Source organism: Electrona antarctica (assembly GCF_951216825.1).
Source record: "Electrona antarctica genome assembly, chromosome: 2".
Classification (NCBI taxonomy): Eukaryota; Metazoa; Chordata; class Actinopteri; order Myctophiformes; family Myctophidae; genus Electrona; species Electrona antarctica.
In genome coordinates this window covers 3,462,019-3,482,916 of record NC_136807.1, presented here as the reverse complement: position 1 = coordinate 3,482,916, position 20,898 = coordinate 3,462,019, and the positions used below count along the sequence as shown (strand labels likewise).

General features: G+C 44.0%; 1 protein-coding gene across 1 annotated transcript; it reads left to right on the top strand.

Moving 5' to 3' along the window:
* Nucleotides 1–18,771: 18,771 nt before the first annotated feature.
* On the top strand, nt 18,772–19,281 carry LOC306942093 (small ribosomal subunit protein eS10-like; the record flags this gene model as incomplete). The annotated part of the gene is made up of 1 exon (XM_079527804.1): nt 18,772–19,281. The coding sequence occupies one exon, from the start codon at nt 18,772–18,774 to the stop codon at nt 19,279–19,281; it is 510 nt and encodes a 169-aa protein (XP_079383930.1).
* Nucleotides 19,282–20,898: the final 1,617 nt, after the last annotated feature.

Sequence of the window (20,898 nt, the reverse complement as noted above, 5' to 3'; positions counted from 1 at the left end):
TAATTAGGCTACTAGTAATAGTAGGCTATGGAATGCATAAATCAAGGTGGCAGCAAGTAGACTACTATTTAGGAAACTGTCATGACAATTTATATTCACAATTATTGTGTTGTGTAAAATAAATAGATATAATGTTATAAATCACAATTAATTAGGCCTATGTGTTTCACAGTCAACCTTGTGATGGAATCTTTCAAGGTCCCTGGTCAACATCAGGGAAAAATGGGAACACTATCCTTGACTTAATATAGGCTACCATAACCTGGACTGTATATTGACTTTGCTAAAATCATCGAATTGCTGCATGCCCTCTGGCTGCCCTTTGGCTTTTGCCTTTTTCTCCCCAAGAACTGGTCGCTGCTGTTGTACCATTATCCTACTAGCTCACCTGCCAGTGAGGAGCCCCCACTGGGAGGACACAGCAGCACCTCCGCCCCACTCCTCCGTCCCACCCAACACTCCCTGTAGTGGAGCAGATTAAGTCAATATATCATAAGAATCGTTCACTTGATCATACAAGCACCAAAATTGGCACACAAGTGCTTCGGAACCTACTCTCTCAGAAAAGTACGTTGTCCACTTGAAAAAACCAAATGGACACCATTTTTCAAGATGGCCGCCATTCGAGGTGGTTTTAAACAGTGTTTGAGTTATATTGAGCTATAAAATCATATTTTGATGGCCTATACATCAAAATATATGAGTATGAGAAATCCAATTCTGCATTTAGAACATCAAAATTATTTAATATTATGATGATACAATGGGAATTAAACGATAAAGTGGGGCAGATTAAGTCCATATTCCATAATAATCCTTCATGTGGTGGTACAAGCACCAGATTTGGCACATTTGATGTCCAGGATGTACTTTCTAGGAAAAGTATGTTTTCCAGCTGAAAATCCAAGATGGCCGACCAGTTTTCAAGATGGCCACCTCATCAAATTAATAAGTAGAACTTTAGTGAACAGAAATGTGTGATCCACACATTGATTCAAACATCAAAATGAATGTATTCTGATGGTGTCAATTTAATTCCAATATGGCCGCCAGTTTTCAAGATGGGGGCTATTACGCAACTCAAAATTTGCGTTTTCGGAAGCCGTCTGATCACAGATATTGTTGAAGGGCAACATCACCATTCATTGAAATGCTGTGATCAAGCTCTATTGGTTTGTAATTTTGTATATAAGAGTGATGTCAAAGCACAACCAGGACACACTGGTGACATCACTGCTGTGAGACTCCGCATGGGGTTCAGTGTCGGCTTGTAACGTAGCTGTAGTTGTGGTTTACTAACTGTTGTAGTCGTGTACTCACTGTAGTTTGTAGTATACTTTAGTGTCCTAAATGCTATCTAATAAGCCCCTGTATACCTCAAATAGAAGTTTAGTTAGTTGTAGCATTTTAGTTGATAGCCGCACCTGAATTGACAGGATGTGTCAGCGTGGGAGAGCTGAGACAAGGGTAACAGGGATTCAGTTACCTGGATGGTGTACAGATCGCACAGGACTTGCACTGGATGAATGGTCGGGCTAGGTGTAGGGCACCAGATGCTTGAACCTAGATGCATCCCATATTTCAATGTGCTTTGATGTTTGTACGGTTGGGTGGTAAAAGGATATAGCCCCCGGCCTTTAACCGTATAACACAAGATGTTCCGCTACTAAAACTGATTGGAAGTGTCAAACAGATACGAAAGAGGAGTTGAAGTCTCACCGTATTTCAGGCAATACACCTGTTGCCCATCATGTTAGACTCATCCAGATTGGATGATGGAGGTGGCAGTGAGGATACATTGAGGCAAAACAGTACAAAGTATCACCAAAATTGTCAGGCAAATGTTTAGCAACTGAAACTCCAGCGTTCCACTAAGAGAGCAGCTGAAATTCAGAATGATCCTGGTGAAGGACACGCACAAATTCAAAGAGTGCAGTGCAGCGGATGTGATCTCCCCCCCATCGAAGCCCTGTATGACGATCGTTGTGTGAGCAAAGCTCGTCGTGGAATTATGAGGGACCCAAGCCATCCCAACCGCAGACTGTTTGAGATGCTGCCACATGGAAAACGTTTTCGCAGTCTCGAAGCCACTGGAAATAGACTGCAAATAAGCTTCTTCTTCTTTCCCCAACAATCAGATACATGAACGAACTGATAAGAACCAGGGCGAGTTTACCTAACTTTGCTACTACAGGGAAACATGTACATATGTTACTATTTTTCTAGCACTCTTTATTCTATCCCTTTGTTTTGCTGTGCTTGCTGTGTTTTTTGTTGTTTGAATATTACGCTATCTATGCCGCTGCATTGTCTGTAAGGAAGCCAAACAAAAATAAGTTTTAATCTTATATACACCTGTACATAAGATGTAACAATAAAGTCCAACCTTGAACCTTGATCTAGGTTCAAGCATCTGGTGCCCTACACCTAGCCCGACCGTTCATCCAGTGCCATTTAAGTCCTGTGCGATCTGTACACCATCCAGGTAACTGAAGCCCCGTTACCCTCGTCTCAGCTCTCCCACGCTGGCACATCTTGTCAATTCAGGTGCGGCTATCTAACTACAATACTACAACTAACTAAACTTCTAGTGGAGATATATATACATACATACATACATACATACAGGGGCTAATTAGCATTTAGGACACTAAAGTATACAACAAACTACAGTGAGTACACTACAACAGTTAGTAAACCACAACTACAGCTATGCTACAAGCCGACACTGAACCCCATGCAGAGTCTCACAGCAGTGATGTCACCAGTGTGTCCTGGTTGTGCTTTGACATCACTCTTATATACAAAATTACAAACCAATAGGGCTTGATCACAGCATTTCAATGCATGATCAACAAATGATGTTGCCCTTCAACAATCATACAGCTTCCGAAAACGCAAATTTTGAGTCACGTAATAACTGCATCTTGCAAACTGGCGGCCATATTGGAATTAAATTCCAACACCATTAAGTTCTTACAGTCAGAATACTTTCATTTTGATGTTTGGATCATTAACACATTTGAATCCTACTTCGAAAACCTTTGTTTTGTTTTCTTGCATTTGACGAGGCGGCCATCTTGAATACTGGCAGCCATCTTGGATTTTCAGCTGGATAAGGTGCTTTTCATAGAAATACATCCTGGACATCATGTGTGCCAAATGTGGTGCTTGTACCACCAAGTGAAAGATTCTTATGGAATATTGACTTAATCTGCCCCAGCTTTTCGTTTAATTCCCATTGTATCATCATAATATTCAATCATTTTGATTGCTAAATGCAGAATTGGATTTATCATACTCAGAAACATACATTCTGATGTATAGGCCATCACAATAAGATTATTCAATCAAACCATAGTTCAAACACTGTTTAAAACCATTTTGAAAGGCAGCCATCTTGAAAAATGGTGGCCATTTTATTTTTTCAAGTGGACAACGTACTTTTCTGAGAGAGTAGGTTCTGAAGCACTTGTGTGCCAAATTTGGTGCTTGTATGATCAAGTGAACGATCGTTTCAGTAATCTGCTCCACTACTGTAGAGTTCGGACAGTACAGGGGCCGTCCCGGTGCAGGAGTACTAGACTATAGTGCAAATGACAAATATCACTCTCTCTCTCCTGCATCTACACTGTTTGTGTAGATGCTCGACAAAGACGGATGTACCACAATCAATAATTAACCACTTGAACCTTAGCATCCCTAGTCGCCTATTCGGGGGGTATACTTTCTAAATAGGCTGCTACTTTATGTTTTTTGGTGAGGAGGAGGAGGACATTATGGCCAGTGTCTATGGTAGAGCGTGATGGTGTGCACAGTGTGTCTGCTGGGGTTGGTGTGGGAAGAGTTGTTCCAATACCAGTATCAGAAAAGCTGCCGAATGTGCCGATAACTGCCTAAAATGCTGGTATATCGGTATCGGTGAGTGTGCCAGTCTATACATGAAGATAATTGTCATTTGCAGTAATCAATTATTTTGTATGGTCAACACTGTGCCGTGTTGAACAGATATGTTTCAGCTGCCGTGTGTTTTGATTGATTGATTGAAAATTTTATTAACAGTTTGCAGAATTACAGTACATTTCAAGCACAAACTCAATACAAAGGCTGTTAACTGTGAGTGGACGACCCAATTAAGCATTACACTTGTTTACAACAGGGTCCACCATGTTCAATTCATCAAAACATTTAGAGACGTACAAATAGACACTTCTATATAGACAAAGAACAGTACAGGAATTCATCATAATGGAGGTAAAAAGGGAAAAGAAACATATACAGTGAGGGGAAAAAAGGGGGGGCGGTGGAAAAAAAAAAAAAAAAAAACACTTATCACAATAGTTGCACAGACAGGCTAAATCAGTGGTTCTCAAAGTGGGGTCTAAGGAGGGACCCTCAGGGATCATTGTGGGTGTCCACCCTTACAGGTCTCTAACTCCGACTGAGAGAGTGTAGAAATGGAACGAAATGAGCTATGGAGGTCCTTGACATTTGAAAATTTGAGAACCACTGGGCTAAACAAATGGCAGATCTATAAGACCTACAGTATGTCCTTCTTTCTGCTGTAGAAACACACATAACTTCATCACAGGATCCCTTGACCTCACTGTATCCCCTCATGTGGCAAGCATGCCCCGCGGCCTGACGCACGCACGCACGCACGCACGCACGCACGCACGCACGCACGCACGCACGCACGCACGCACGCACGCACACACACACACACACACACACACACACACACACACACACACACACACACACACACACACACACACACACACACACACACACCAGTTTTTACACACTTGTTCAATTCTATTCAATTCCATTGACAATTGATGTCATAGTCAACTGACGTCACAGGCTGGCCAGATGAAGTCCATGCGCCACATTGGAGCCAGTACGCTGTTCTCATGTGGCTCCACATGATTGATTTTCTTCCTTGAAAACAAGTTATTTATGGCGAGTGATGCAGTCAGGACACTGTATACATTATACCCACCTTATTATATGCATATTGTTTATGCAACTATACTTTAATGCCATTACTCCTTTCAAAACCATGACTGAACCTACTGTTAATTCAGGCATGTTAAAATATATATATATATATATACTGTATCTCCAAGTCCATTACATATCCAAGGAGTCAGAAGTGGGGTTTTTTCAGTAGAGTAATCATCCTGTTACGGTAATTGTACTCTCTTAATTCCTGTTACTATACCTGTAGAACAGTGGTTCTCAAACATTTTTATTTTTGTTTCCTGTATTATGTACAGTATGTAGTTATAGGTACCGTATGCTTGCATTGATTAGGCCACGGACCCCCACTCTTGAGTGTTACAGACAAGTAAGTGTCCTAACTATGAATCTTTTAGCTGGGGACTCCCTGGAACCCTCTCAGGGGACTCCCTGGAACCCTCTCAGGGGACTCCCTGGAACCCTCTCAGGGGACCCCACTTTGAGAACCACTACTGTAGAAGACTGTGGCATTGTTTTTTATCCTTCTTTGTTAACAAGGTCAGTGATGTCGGATCTAACATAATGCCCCCTTCCTCCTCCTGCGCCGATCATGTTGTGTTGTCCTGGTTTGCCCCTGACTCCTTGGCACAGCGTCTCAAATGCACACTCCAGTCCCCGGGATGTCCTACTCATTCCATTCTTGAAAGAGGTTCTGTTATTCATTAGTACTGCTTTATTCACCATTGTGAGTTTAGTCCCTCACATCTGGCTGTGGCCCCAACTGTTTTAAATTAGTCCGTGTACGCCTGTACGCCCAGTATCCCGGCCTCGATTCAGCTCTCCCACATTATTACAGAGAAGACCCATCCTTTTCAAATACCCGTCAACTCGGGCATTCTTGAAAAAGTCTCATGCAGTCGCCCTTTCATTGACATTGTTATAACTAATCAAATCTGTAAGCCTTTTTACTCTGATCAGGGCCCAATTTGCGCCACCCCTTACTTACCCCTTATCCATACATTTATTTGCCTTTTTTTTTTAAACTTTTTAAAAACATTTTAAAATAGTTCGACTAGCCAATCTACATCAACACGTTGTGTGCTTGTAGATCAGCTATTTGAACTATTTTAAACATGTTTTAAAATAGTAAAAAATGGCAAATATGTTTAGGGATAAGATGTAAGGGGTGGCATATGAGTCTCTTTGAACCCTACTATAAATATAAATTAGGTTATTGTTGGGGCTAAAAATGATTTTATTTATTTTGTAAGCTTTATCCAATTACCCCCAACATTTCTGTTTGTGCCAACAGTCTTGGCACAAACAGGACTAATGACTCAAATGAGTTGCAAAGCCTAATATTTTTCTGTGAAGATATTTGTAAAGATAAACCTATAAACCTGTATATCATTGGCAATACACTTGCCATATTTGGACCAAAACCTCCTGTTTTCTTGCAGTGTTTCAGAGGTTGCTAGAATAACTGGCTGAACAATAATTGTGTAAACAAATCCATATGATTTTTCTCTAGGTAATGCAAAATGGTCCAGTTGGGACACTCTGATTTAAATCACAATGAACACTCTTCTCTTCTAAGAATTTGCATTGCCTCTTGCTGAGCTTATTCTTGTGTGCTTGTCTGAAAGAATCACTGGGACGTTTTGCAGAGTTGGTGGTACAGTATTCCTCCTTCCGTTGATGTGTGTGCCTGGTCCTGGTCCTGGTCCTGGTCCTGGTCCTGGTCCTGTCAACAGAACCCACTTGATGTGTGTGCCTGGTCCTGTCAACAGAACCCACTTGCAGCTGTAAACAGTGTTAGGTAATAACATAAGTCAGTGGTAGACAGTAAGTTAGTAACAGCTCTAAACAAACAGTGTTAGGTAATAACTAAGTCAGTGGTATACAGTAAGTTAGTAACAGCTGTAAACAGTGTTAGGTAATAACTAAGTCAGTGGTATACAGTAAGTTAGTAACAGCTGTAAACAGTGTTAGGTAATAACTAAGTCAGTGGTATACAGTAAGTTAGTAACAGCTGTAAACAGTGTTAGGTAATAACTAAGTCAGTGGTAGAGAGTAAGTTAGTAACAGCTGTAAACAGTGTTAGGTAATAACTAAGTCAGTGGTATACAGTAAGTTAGTAACAGCTGTAAACAGTGTTAGGTAATAACTAAGTCAGTGGTAGAGAGTAAGTTAGTAACAGCTGTAAACAGTGTTAGGTAATAACTAAGTCAGTGGTAGACAGTAAGTTAGTAACACAGTACATTTACTTGAGCACCGTACGTACTTTACTTGGGTCATTGTATTTTTGGATTGATTGATTGATTGATTGATTGATTGATTGATTGATTGATTGATTGATTGATTGGGGCAGTCAGCGGCGCCCCTGGTTGAATAATTTGTCTGCCACTGGTAATAGTGTTTGCCTACTATTCCGGATCCTTGTTAGCTTCTACTGAAGTGGCTTTTCCTTCTTCCTTAGTCCGTCTGCAAAACACCAGATGAGAACATATGAACTATTTTCTGGACATAATAATATAATAGTATATAACTGTATACTGTATGGGTCTGCGGCCGATCCCCATTCTAAGGAGACCTGACCTAGACCACCATCTTACCAATACTGTACACCCATATTTTGTTTAAAAAAAATAAATAATAATAATGCAAAATCATGAATTCAATTTGAAAAACATAGTTTTGATTACTATTTGAGAACATTTAACGTATAACGCCGGGGCTCCACCGGACACGTTGCGTCTCCGTCGCGTGCGTCAAAAAACGAACCGGGGCAATTTTAATGCAGTCACGCAACGCAACGCAACGCAACGCAGGCAGTGGAGCCACCCTTCATTGATTAAAAAGGGAACATTCCCTGACGGTGACGGAGACGCTGACGCGCCCGGTGGAGCCCCGGTGTAAGCAATCAAATACGAAATTAATGTTTTGATTAATTAAAAATGTAATAATATTTAAAATCAGAACATTTAACTTTAATTATACAATGAACAAGCAAATTAGTAAACTGAAATGATGCAGGTGACCCATTGTCAGCATGTACTGTAGATCTGCTATTTTTGTAGTAAATAAACGGTTAAAAAAATTGGCTGCATAATTGCCAGTACCGATGTCATGAAGAAAGTCAAATAATGGCTGTTATACGGCCTAAAATTATATAACGGTCTGGCTCTAATCTAATATAATGGGCCATTTTTTGTTTCATCAGACATTGTTCTGTTTGTTTCTTTTATTATTCCCCCTAATTGAATCTTTAAACCCACAGACACATGGGCACTATTTTGGGCATGCCATTGTAGGTGAAAATATTCAAAAACAAAGGGAAAGAAAGGTAGCAGATCCATAAGCACACACTTTGTCACAATGTGACTTTTGTGCAACAACGCCATACAATGACATTAACAATACATTTCCCTTTTTTTCCCCCAAAGTAGATAAAATAGCAGATCTACAAGGCAAGCTCACAACACGTCACATTGCTGATGTGTTGACCCCTGAACCAGTGGCTCATTCACGGTGTCACAATGAGTATCAGCCTGGAACAGGCTGGTCTCACTGGGCAGCTGTCAGCATATTAATAGCTGCTTTGCCTTCTACTTTTGCAACACAGCCAAGTGTCAAGCGCACCCCACTCCCCTAAAATTGCTCCCGGTTTATTTTAGGGTTGTGTGTGTGTGTGCGTGTGCGTGTGCGTGTGTGTGTGTGTGTGTGTGTGTGTGTGTGTGTGTGTGTGTGTGTGTGTGTGTGTGTGTGTGCGCGGCTTCAATGCGATGAGAGGTGTGAAGGTGAAGCTGCCATGTTGCTAATGGCAACGGGGAAGCTTGGATTATTGTGATCCTAAGTACAGCATGCCACCCTGTTTGTCAATATGTCAAATTATTCAGGCAGTCGTGATGATTTTAGATTTGTTTTCTTAACGCATTTATATAAAATGTTAAATACATTTGGACAATATGCAATAGTTTTGTCCTTCAATAGTGGCACAATGGTGACACATACATAACATTGCCTAAAATCTACATATCACATACACTACACACATACACTACACACATACATCTACATATCACATACACTACACACATACACTACACACATAAATCTACATATCACATACACTACACACATACACTACACACATACATCTACATATCACATACACTACACACATACACTACACACATACATCTACATATCACATACACTACACACATACACTACACACATAAATCTACATATCACATACACTACACACATACACTACACACATACATCTACATATCACATACACTACACACATACACTACACACATACATCTACATATCACATACACAATGACACATATCTGTACATATACGTATAACACAGTCACACACTCTGTTCATCCACATACAAAGAGGGGGGGAATTTTCAAATGCTAGGAAATCTGTATGCGTGCGTGCGTGCGTGCGTGCGTGCGTGCGTGCGTGCGTGCGTGCGTGCGTGCGTGCGTGCGTGCGTGCGTGCGTGCGTGCGTGCGTGCGTGCGTGCGTGCGTGTATTCTGTACTATCCGTTCTGCTTCCACTGCCCCAGGGGCATAAAAAAACAAAAAACCAGTATGTCCTTATTGGCCTAGCTCCAAGCTGGACAATCTATTTCTGGATCCGGCGATGGGAAAATAAGCAAGTATATAATAACTCATACATGGACAGCCAGGGCCTCTGTTAGGACACACACTACAAACAAACAATGCACACTAGCGGAGTGACTCTTGCACTGATTTACTGGACTTAAGTATTTGAGTATGACTATGAGCCAAATTCAGCAACAGGCTAGAAACTGGTTGAAGTTCAGTTCAGACACAGTTAACTCCTGTGTTTGACCTGAGATCAGATTCTAAAAATGTCTTCTACATCCTGACAGTTTTCTGAAAAAGTTATGTTTCTATGTCAGTCGTTTTTCAAAAATAGCAGACCTACAAGCTCGTAGCGCGCCACTCGGTGGCGCGCTATGAGCTTGTAGATCTGCTATTTTTCAACAGCTAAAGCATAACATAATGCTAACACCAGAATGGGTTAAAGTGGGTACACTCTCAGAGTCACACTCTGCACACTCTACTACATTTACTTACACTATACGTACTGTTACACTTGAGTATTTCCAATTTCCAATACTTGTTCTTCTACTCCACTGTCTGCATCTCAGCAGATGTCTTTTGACTTTTACTCCACCACAATTATTTGACAAACTTTAGTGACATGTAGATTTTGATTATTAATACAAAATAAGATACTGCTTAAACCTTTGCTGCTCACCCTCCTCCACCCCAGCTACCACCTGTCGTTGTGGATCTACTGTTTAGGTACGGGGGATTCGGAGTCCCTATGGTCGGGACTGATGCGCTTGATCAGAGTACCTAAAAAGCAGATCCAATACATCGCCAAACCATAATAAATATATTGCTCATTTTATATTCAATACCAGAGTAGAACCGCTGCTCCTTCGCCTGGAAAGGAGTCAGCTGAGGTGGTTCGGGCATCTGGTTAGGATGCCTCTCGGGCGCCTCCCTAGGGAGGTCCTCGACACACGTCCCACTGGGAGGAGACCCCGGGGCAGACCAAGGCTTAGTTGGAGGAAATACGACGAAATCGACTCACTGGCCTTGGAACGTCTCGGAATCCCCCATGAGGAAGTCACTAATGTTGCTCTGGAGAGGGAAGTCTGGAGCACTCTGGTGGAGCTGTTGCCCCCGCGACCCGACTACGGATAAGCGGTTCAAGATGGATGGATGGATATTCAATAAATATATATTCCATCCATTCTTGAGTTGTCCTGACCGAACCTACATTACCCACTTCAGCCCTATTAAAAAGTTTCGAACATTTGAAAATAGCAGATGTACAAGCTCACAATGTGATGCATTGTGAGCTTCTAGATTTGCTCTTTTTTTTTTAAAAGAGCACACTTTGTGTGCGGATCGGTTGGCCAAGTCATAGACCGTGACGTAACTATGCAGAGTATTTGCCGCTCACGCCTATGCTTTGTGGCCGCGATACGTCACTGACTTTACCTTTGCGATTTCAACCCAGCTTTGTGGGTGTTCACAGTTTCCCTGTCTGTGATGTGATGGACCCATTACAGAGCGCCCACACAACCTGCTCAGTGTTTCTGTGATGTGATGGACCCATTACAGAGTCCCACACACCCTGCTCAGTGATGTGATGGACCCATTACAGAGCGCCCACACACCCTGCTCAGTGTTTCTGTGATGTGATGGACCCATTACAGAGTCCCACACAACCTGCTCAGTGTTTCTGTGATGTGATGGACCCATTACAGAGTCCCACACAACCTGCTCAGTGTTTCTGTGATGTGATGGACCCATTACAGAGTCCCACACACCCTGCTCAGTGTTTCTGTGATGTGATGTGATTACAGAGTCCCACAAGCCCTGCTCAGTGTTTCTGTGATGTGATGTGATTACAGAGTCCCACACACCCTGCTCAGTGTTTCTGTGATGTGATGGACCCATTACAGAGCGCCCACACACCCTGCTCAGTGTTTCTGTGATGTGATGGACCCATTACAGAGTCCCACACAACCTGCTCAGTGTTTCTGTGATGTGATGTGATTACAGAGTCCCACACACCCTGCTCAGTGTTTCTGTGATGTGATGGACCCATTACAGAGTCCCACACAACCTGCTCAGTGTTTCTGTGATGTGATGGACCCATTACAGAGTCCCACACAACCTGCTCAGTGTTTCTGTGATGTGATGGACCCATTACAGAGTCCCACACAACCTGCTCAGTGTTTCTGTGATGTGATGGACCCATTACAGAGTCCCACACAACCTGCTCAGTGTTTCTGTGATGTGATGGACCCATTACAGAGTCCCACACAACCTGCTCAGTGTTTCTGTGATGTGATGGACCCATTACAGAGTCCCACACACCCTGCTCAGTGTTTCTGTGATGTGATGGACCCATTACAGAGTCCCACACAACCTGCTCAGTGTTTCTGTGATGTGATGGACCCATTACAGAGTCCCACACAACCTGCTCAGTGTGTCTGTGATGGGATGGACCCATTACAGAGTCCCACACAACCTGCTCAGTGTGTCTGTGATGTGATGGACCCATTACAGAGTCCCACACAACCTGCTCAGTGTTTCTGTGATGTGATGGACCCATTACAGAGTCCCACACAACCTGCTCAGTGTTTCTGTGATGTGATGGACCCATTACAGAGTCCCACACACCCTGCTCAGTGTTTCTGTGATGTGATGGACCCATTACAGAGTCCCACACAACCTGCTCAGTGTTTCTGTGATGGGATGGACCCATTACAGAGCGCCCACACACCCTGCTCAGTGTTTCTGTGATGTGATGGACCCATTACAGAGCGCCCACACACCCTGCTCAGTGTTTCTGTGATGTGATGGACCCATTACAGAGTCCCACACAACCTGCTCAGTGTTTCTGTGATGGGATGGACCCATTACAGAGCGCCCACACACCCTGCTCAGTGTTTCTGTGATGGGATGGACCCATTACAGAGTCCCACACACCCTGCTCAGTGTTTCTGTGATGTGATGGACCCATTACAGAGTCCCACACAACCTGCTCAGTGTTTCTGTGATGTGATGGACCCATTACAGAGTCCCACACACCCTGCTCAGTGTTTCTGTGATGTGATGGACCCATTACAGAGTCCCACACAACCTGCTCAGTGTTTCTGTGATGTGATAGACCCATTACAGAGTCCCACACAACCTGCTCAGTGTTTCTGTGATGTGATGGACCCATTACAGAGCGCCCACACAACCTGCTCAGTGATGTGATGGACCCATTACAGAGTCCCACACACCCTGCTCAGTGTTTCTGTGATGTGATGGACCCATTACAGAGTCCCACACACCCTGCTCAGTGTTTCTGTGATGTGATGGACCCATTACAGAGCGCCCACACACCCTGCTCAGTGTTTCTGTGATGTGATGGACCCATTACAGAGTCCCACACACCCTGCTCAGTGTTTCTGTGATGTGATGGACCCATTACAGAGCGCCCACACACCCTGCTCAGTGTTTCTGTGATGTGATGGACCCATTACAGAGTCCCACACACCCTGCTCAGTGTTTCTGTGATGTGATGGACCCATTACAGAGTCCCACACAACCTGCTCAGTGTTTCTGTGATGTGATGGACCCATTACAGAGTCCCACACACCCTGCTCAGTGTTTCTGTGATGTGATGGACCCATTACAGAGCGCCCACACACCCTGCTCAGTGTTTCTGTGATGTGATGGACCCATTACAGAGTCCCACACAACCTGCTCAGTGTTTCTGTGATGTGATGGACCCATTACAGAGCGCCCACACACCCTGCTCAGTGTTTCTGTGATGTGATGGACCCATTACAGAGTCCCACACAACCTGCTCAGTGTTTCTGTGATGTGATGGACCCATTACAGAGTCCCACACAACCTGCTCAGTGTTTCTGTGATGTGATGGACCCATTACAGAGTCCCACACACCCTGCTCAGTGTTTCTGTGATGTGATGGACCCATTACAGAGTCCCACACAACCTGCTCAGTGTTTCTGTGATGTGATGGACCCATTAGAATCAGAATCAGAATCAGAAGACTTTATTGCCATGACATGTAAACATGTTAGGAATTTGGTTTGGTGGACAGCAGAGTGCAGTTACAACATTAGGACAAGTGCAAAACAGGACAAGACAGTGCAAAGAATAGTGAATAAAATAAAGTGCAAGAGAGTTCAAGTGATCAGTTCAGAGCACAAGTCAGTCCATTCCACTCTGAGTGGGGGTGGAGTGAGGATAAAGGGGGGGTCAGGGGGGGACACCAGCATTACAGAGTCCCACACACCCTGCTCAGTGTTTCTGTGATGTGATGGACCCATTACAGAGCGCCCACACAACCTGCTCAGTGTTTCTGTGATGTGATGGACCCATTACAGAGTCCCACACAACCGGCTCAGTGTTTCTGTGATGTGATGGACCCATTACAGAGCGCCCACACAACCGGCTCAGTGTTTCTGTGATGTGATGGACCCATTACAGAGCGCCCACACACCCTGCTCAGTGTTTCTGTGATGTGATGGACCCATTACAGAGCGCCCACACACCCTGCTCAGTGTTTCTGTGATGTGATGGACCCATTACAGAGTCCCACACAACCTGCTCAGTGTTTCTGTGATGTGATGGACCCATTACAGAGTCCCACACACCCTGCTCAGTGTTTCTGTGATGTGATGTGATTACAGAGTCCCACACACCCTGCTCAGTGTTTCTGTGATGTGATGGACCCATTACAGAGTCCCACACACCCTGCTCAGTGTTTCTGTGATGTGATGGACCCATTACAGAGTCCCACACACCCTGCTCAGTGTTTCTGTGATGTGATGGACCCATTACAGAGTCCCACACAACCTGCTCAGTGTTTCTGTGATGTGATGGACCCATTACAGAGTCCCACACAACCTGCTCAGTGTTTCTGTGATGTGATGGACCCATTACAGAGTCCCACACACCCTGCTCAGTGTTTCTGTGATGTGATGGACCCATTACAGAGTCCCACACAACCTGCTCAGTGTTTCTGTGATGTGATGGACCCATTACAGAGTCCCACACAACCTGCTCAGTGTTTCTGTGATGTGATGGACCCATTACAGAGTCCCACACACCCTGCTCAGTGTTTCTGTGATGTGATGGACCCATTACAGAGTCCCACACACCCTGCTCAGTGTTTCTGTGATGTGATGGACCCATTACAGAGTCCCACACACCCTGCTCAGTGTTTCTGTGATGTGATGGACCCATTACAGAGTCCCACACAACCTGCTCAGTGTTTCTGTGATGTGATGGACCCATTACAGAGTCCCACACAACCTGCTCAGTGTTTCTGTGATGTGATGGACCCATTACAGAGTCCCACACACCCTGCTCAGTGTTTCTGTGATGTGATGGACCCATTACAGAGTCCCACACAACCTGCTCAGTGTTTCTGTGATGTGATGGACCCATTACAGAGTCCCACACAACCTGCTCAGTGTTTCTGTGATGTGATGGACCCATTACAGAGTCCCACACACCCTGCTCAGTGTTTCTGTGATGTGATGGACCCATTACAGAGTCCCACACACCCTGCTCAGTGTTTCTGTGATGTGATGTGATGTGATTACAGAGTCCCACACAACCTGCTCAGTGTTTCTGTGATGTGATGGACCCATTACAGAGTCCCACACAACCTGCTCAGTGTTTCTGTGATGTGATGTGATTACAGAGTCCCACACAACCTGCTCAGTGTTTCTGTGATGTGATGGACCCATTACAGAGTCCCACACAACCTGCTCAGTGTTTCTGTGATGTGATGGACCCATTACAGAGTCCCACACAACCTGCTCAGCACGGAAAAAACACGCTCAGTGGCCAACGATAAATCGCTGTCTGCCTTTGTTCAAAATGTACAGTTTGTGTGTGTCTCACTCAGGTCGCACACTGCCACGACGCGTGGCATTAGACGTGAGTGTGCAAGCTTCTAGACAGTGTTCTAGTGTTAACATAATGGAATATTGGCAGTGGATTTACGGCTTTCAGTGCAAGTGTGAAAGGAGTCTATAAAACGGTGTCATTTCTAAATCAAAAGGCCATCATGATGTTGGCTGTGTCCCCTCAGATCTCTGATTGTCCTCCTCTGTTGGCTGTGTCCCCTCAGATCTCTGAATGTCCTCCTGTGTCCTCCTGTGTCCCCTCAGATCTCTGAATGTCCTCCTCTGTTGGCTGTGTCCCCTCAGATCTCTGAATGTCCTCCTCTGTTGGCTGTGTCCCCTCAGATCTCTGAATGTCCTCCTCTGTTGGCTGTGTCCCCTCAGATCTCTGAATGTCCTCCTCTTGTCCCTTTGTGTTGGTGCAACAATGGGTTATTTTTAAACTGTGTGTGTGTGTGTGTGTGTGTGTGTGTGTGTGTGTGTGTGTGTGTGTGTGTGTGTGTGTGTGTGTGTGTGTGTGTGTGTGTGTGTGTGTGTGTGTGTGTGTGTGTGTGTGGCGGGGGGGAGGGGGGGTTGTATAAGGAGAGAGGAGAGGAGGAAGTAGTTACAGGATAAGCAGAGGAAGAGAGTAGCTTTCGTCCTTCCTCGTTCTTTACTCACACTCATTCCTTGCACGCGCACATACACGCATACATACACGCACATGCACGCACACGCACACACACACACACACACACACACACACACACACACACACACACACACACACACACACACACACACACACACACCACTTCATATAGCTCAATGGACCACTATTGTCCTAAATATAGAATAAAAGAAAACAAAGGGCCTTACTGTATGTACAGTAGTGTATATTGTGGCGAAGGATTCCCTGAAAATGGCAAATCGACAAGCTCACAAAGCCACGAGTTGCGTCGTATTGTGAGCTTGTCGATCGGCCCATAAAACTGAGGGACTCTAGTTTACCCACATGGGGGGGACCCAGCTAAATTATAGTTTGGAACCAAATGGACCATTATGGGTCTGTAACTCAGAGAGGTACCCCTGGGGGTCCCCGGACCTCACTTTGGTAACCAATGGTCTAGTTGTCAAATTCAACTATACGTGCGTACGTGCAGGCTAGCTCTGGTCCATACAAGCTCTAATGCGTTTAATTTAGAGCTATGTTACTCTCAACTTCCGCCGCTCGCATGAATGCAGACCAGCCTCTCCTCTTTAGCGTAAATAAAAATAACGTTTTTGCTACTCACCAAAACAAAGGCGGGTTGTGTCATTAGAAAGCCTACTTTCCTTAGTGGACGCACTCTGAGCCCCCCACCACACGTATAAACTGAACTTTTTGACCAGAGGAAAAATATTCTCTATGGGGCAATTCTCTGGGCAATATCGGTAGAAGGCGCAGTGGAGTAACTACAAGTATTTTTCTTCCGGTGGAAACAAAATCCCCTTTTGGCCAAAAAGTACCGTTTATACGTGTGGTGGGGGGGGGGGGGGGGGGGGGGGGGGGGGCTCAGAGTGCGTCCACTAAGGAAAGTAGGCTTTCTAATGACACAACCCGCCTTTGTTTTGGTGAGTAGCAAAAACGTTATTTTTATTCACGCTAAAGAGGAGAGGCTGGTCTGCATTAATGCGAGCGGCGGAAGTTGAGAGTAACATAGCTCTAGTCTAAATGAAACGCATTAGAGCTATGGACCAGAGCTACGTGCAGGCGTGTGCGCACCTGACCTGACCCTAACCTCTGCTGTTGTGTGTGTGTCCCCTGACCCTAACCTCTGCTGTTGTGTGTGTGTCCCCTGCGGGAGACAATGATGTCTCACAGGAAATGCAGCTTATCCAGAGAGGGAATAACATAGACACACACCAGTGTTGCCAGTTCTGCTTATTATAAGCAACTTTTGGGCTTGTTCTTCTGCAATGCCACGTGTAACTATTGGTCTATCTAAAGTGTCCATTTTGGTCTTAATTGCAGCTTCCTAATTTGACAAACATTTTCATGTCAAGGACCACCAAATTAATATATTGTTTTACGCGGATCGCCATCTGAACATATTTTGTGCCACAATCCCCATGCCCCAATACAAGATTTCTGTATTTAAAATGTTTCTAAGATATTACAAGTGTTAGATTTCACTGTCTTCAATATTTTTGGGGAAATAGCAGATCTACAAGCTCTAAGCTTGTGTAGAGCATGAAATGTAAGGGTTTAAACTAACTGATAGTCGCTTCGTTTGGCCTTGTTTTAGACCTTGCCCAACTTCATTCTGGGATGTTGCCCCTGCACCTTGAGACTGGTAGATACTGTAGATACTAGGGCATTAAGCAACTAGTCGACTAGTTTACTAGTCGACTAGTAAATCCACTAGTCGACCTTGCTGGTACTAGTTGACTAGTTGATAAGAAAAGAAAAAGAAAAAAATATATATAAAAAATATATATATATATATATATAAACTATATATATATATATATATATTTTTTTTTTCCCCCCGATTGTGTAGGCCTCAAGATCAGGTAGATTATAGTTATAGTCACCATGTACACCGTTTTTCAATGAAAATGAGTTCCATGTTGTTTTCTATTGCCTGTTATACCATAAGCTACGTCAAAAGTATAATTTAGCAGGTGTAAAAACATAGATCTGATGTGGTTAAAGATGGAGTGCCATGGCTTTTTTTCTCCACCCTAAAACATGATCATCAGGTTTTATAATATAAGGAAGAAGTTTTTTCAAAAAAGTGTACAGTATTTGTTAAAATATTGTACTGCATAACCGAAGGAGAATGCGTTCCGAATGCATGACATCATAGACTGGTCTCCAGCTTAAAAACGTTGGCTCTGAAAGAATATATTCAAAGCTTTGCACCACATTTTCACGATTTTTCAAAAATAGCAGACCTACAAGCTCATAGCGCGGCACTCTCAGCGCTATGAGCTTGTAGATCTGCTATTTTTCAATAGCTAAAGCATAACATAATGCTTAAAACACAAAAAAGGGTTCCCGCCCAAAATGTTGTCATGGTTACTCAATGTTATTTCTGACACACCATGGCTGGGTCTCCATATTTGGGCACAACTGACATGGAAACCCCATATTTGGGCATGACTGAACAAGGGAACTCCATATTTGGGCACGACCGATGTCCTACTGATGACACAAGCGTGGAGGTATCTCAGCTTAAAGAGGGCCACACAAGAGTGCAAAGTTCAGTACCGAGTGAACTACTAAGAGTGTCCCAGACTTCAAGAACAGAGATTGTAAGACAAGCCAAGGAAGATGCTGATGCCAAAGGAAAACCGCAAAGCAATCTATGAGCTCCTCTTTAAAGACGGGGTGGTAGTCGCTATGAAGGACGTGCACCTGGCCAAGCATCCCGACCTGGCCGACAAGAACGTACCCAACCTCCACGTGATGAAGACAATGCAATCCCTGAAGTCACGCGGGTTCGTCAAGGAGACGTTCTCCTGGCGCCATTTCTACTGGTACCTCACCGACGAGGGCATCCAGTACCTGAGGGAGTTCCTCCACCTGCCCGCCGAGATCGTACCGTCCACGCTGCGTCGCTCCAACCGCCCCTCCGAGACCGCCAGGCCCAAGCCCAGGGGCGCCGAGGGAGGAGAGAGAGCCGGCCGCTTTAACCGCGGAGAGTCCGACAGAGACACGTACCGGCGCTCTGCTGCGCCCCCTGGTGGCGACAAGAAGGCAGAGGCAGGAGCCGGAGCAGCCACGGACTTCCAGTTCAGGGGTGGCTGGGGTGGCTTTGGACGTGGCAGAGGACAGCAGTAAATGCATTCTGCACAATAAATACCAAAACACGCAAAAAAAATAAGTTATTCAACGGCCCAGGCACCTAGGCTGGTAATCCAAGCCTGACATGACAGCGTGTCTCAGGTTTGATTCCTGATCCCGACAACCTTTGCTGCGTGTGACAACTTTGACAAGAGTTTAAGTCAGACAGGTCTGAAGAGACAACAGCTTGTCCACACTGGAGAAAAATACCATCACTGTTTCCCAAACAGTGGGTCGGGACCCATTTGTGGGTCATGGGCCAATTTTTGGTGGTCACAACTCGAATAAAAATGTCTTACATTTAAAAAACAATTGTATCAAAATATTTGCGCTCACAAATAAGAAATTCCATAAATTAAAAATAATATATAATTAAGAACTAGTGAAAATAGCAGATCTACAAGCTCGCAAAGCAACGTGTACATTCGCTATTTTCACTTGTTTGGGTCCCAAAACAAATGTCTAATTTCTCTTTTGGGTCCCGAGCTAAAACGTTTGGGAACCACAAACTGAAGGAACATCTGCATCTGCAAACCAATTTCCCGCAAGAGGGACAATGAAGTTAACCTTGAACCTCCAAGAGGGACAATAAATAAACCTCCACACAACCTCAGTAAAACCTAAGGATCAACTCCTTGGGTTTTCTGGTCCTGTCTAGAGCGGATGTAACTTTGCGTCATCAGACGGCCGGAACCCACGGCGGAACCAGGAGCCAGATGCTCCTCTAGAATATTTCATATTCATATTCATTAACTCTTACCCCCGAGGTAATTGTCTTTTCAGAAGTCAAAAGGGTTAAGAGCAATATATAAATAGTATTATGTGTATAAATAAATATCATCACTAGACCAGTGGACCACTGGTGTTGTGTTGATTAAAATAAATATAAACAGAGGTTCATAAAGTGGTGTCCGGGAAACCCCAAGGGTCCTTGAGGGGGGTCCGGGAAACCCCAAGGGTCCTTGAGGGGGGGTCCCCAGACAAATTAAGAACAGTTTATTTGCACTGTTATTTCACCAGTCAGAAGTTAGTTAGCCCAATGATAATGTATAAAGAATAGGCCTAAAATATTACGTTCTAATTTTTACAGAGTATAGGTTTCATTATCCACCTACAGTATTAGACTGTGTAGAATTCTGAACAAAAGTAGTCTTAGAACGAAGATTATGGAGGACCCTGACACAAAATCTTTTTTTCAAATGCAGGACCCCCCCTTGAACTTGACATGTAAATGTTTGAGAACCACTGTAGACAATTCAACTCCATTATAAACAAATAAAAATCACACCCGTGTGAACTGAGTGGTGTAAGGTCTTATATAGACTGATCAGCTGTGGTCTGACATAATGTCTGACGTAATGAAATCACACCTGTGTGAACTGGGTGACCATAGCGACCATGCTCATTTTTTGGTACGAACAGACAGACAGACAAACTAACAAAGCCAGTTGTAGGAGTGGTTTACACCACTCAAAAAGAGAAATAAATATCAAGGGGCTGACCAGTCTCAGAAAAATAATTGATATATGAATTTAATTGATTTTATTTTATTTGGTGACATAAAAAAAAGCACAAAAGCATTTGTCGACGTACAGTCAATGTATCACAGAGGAT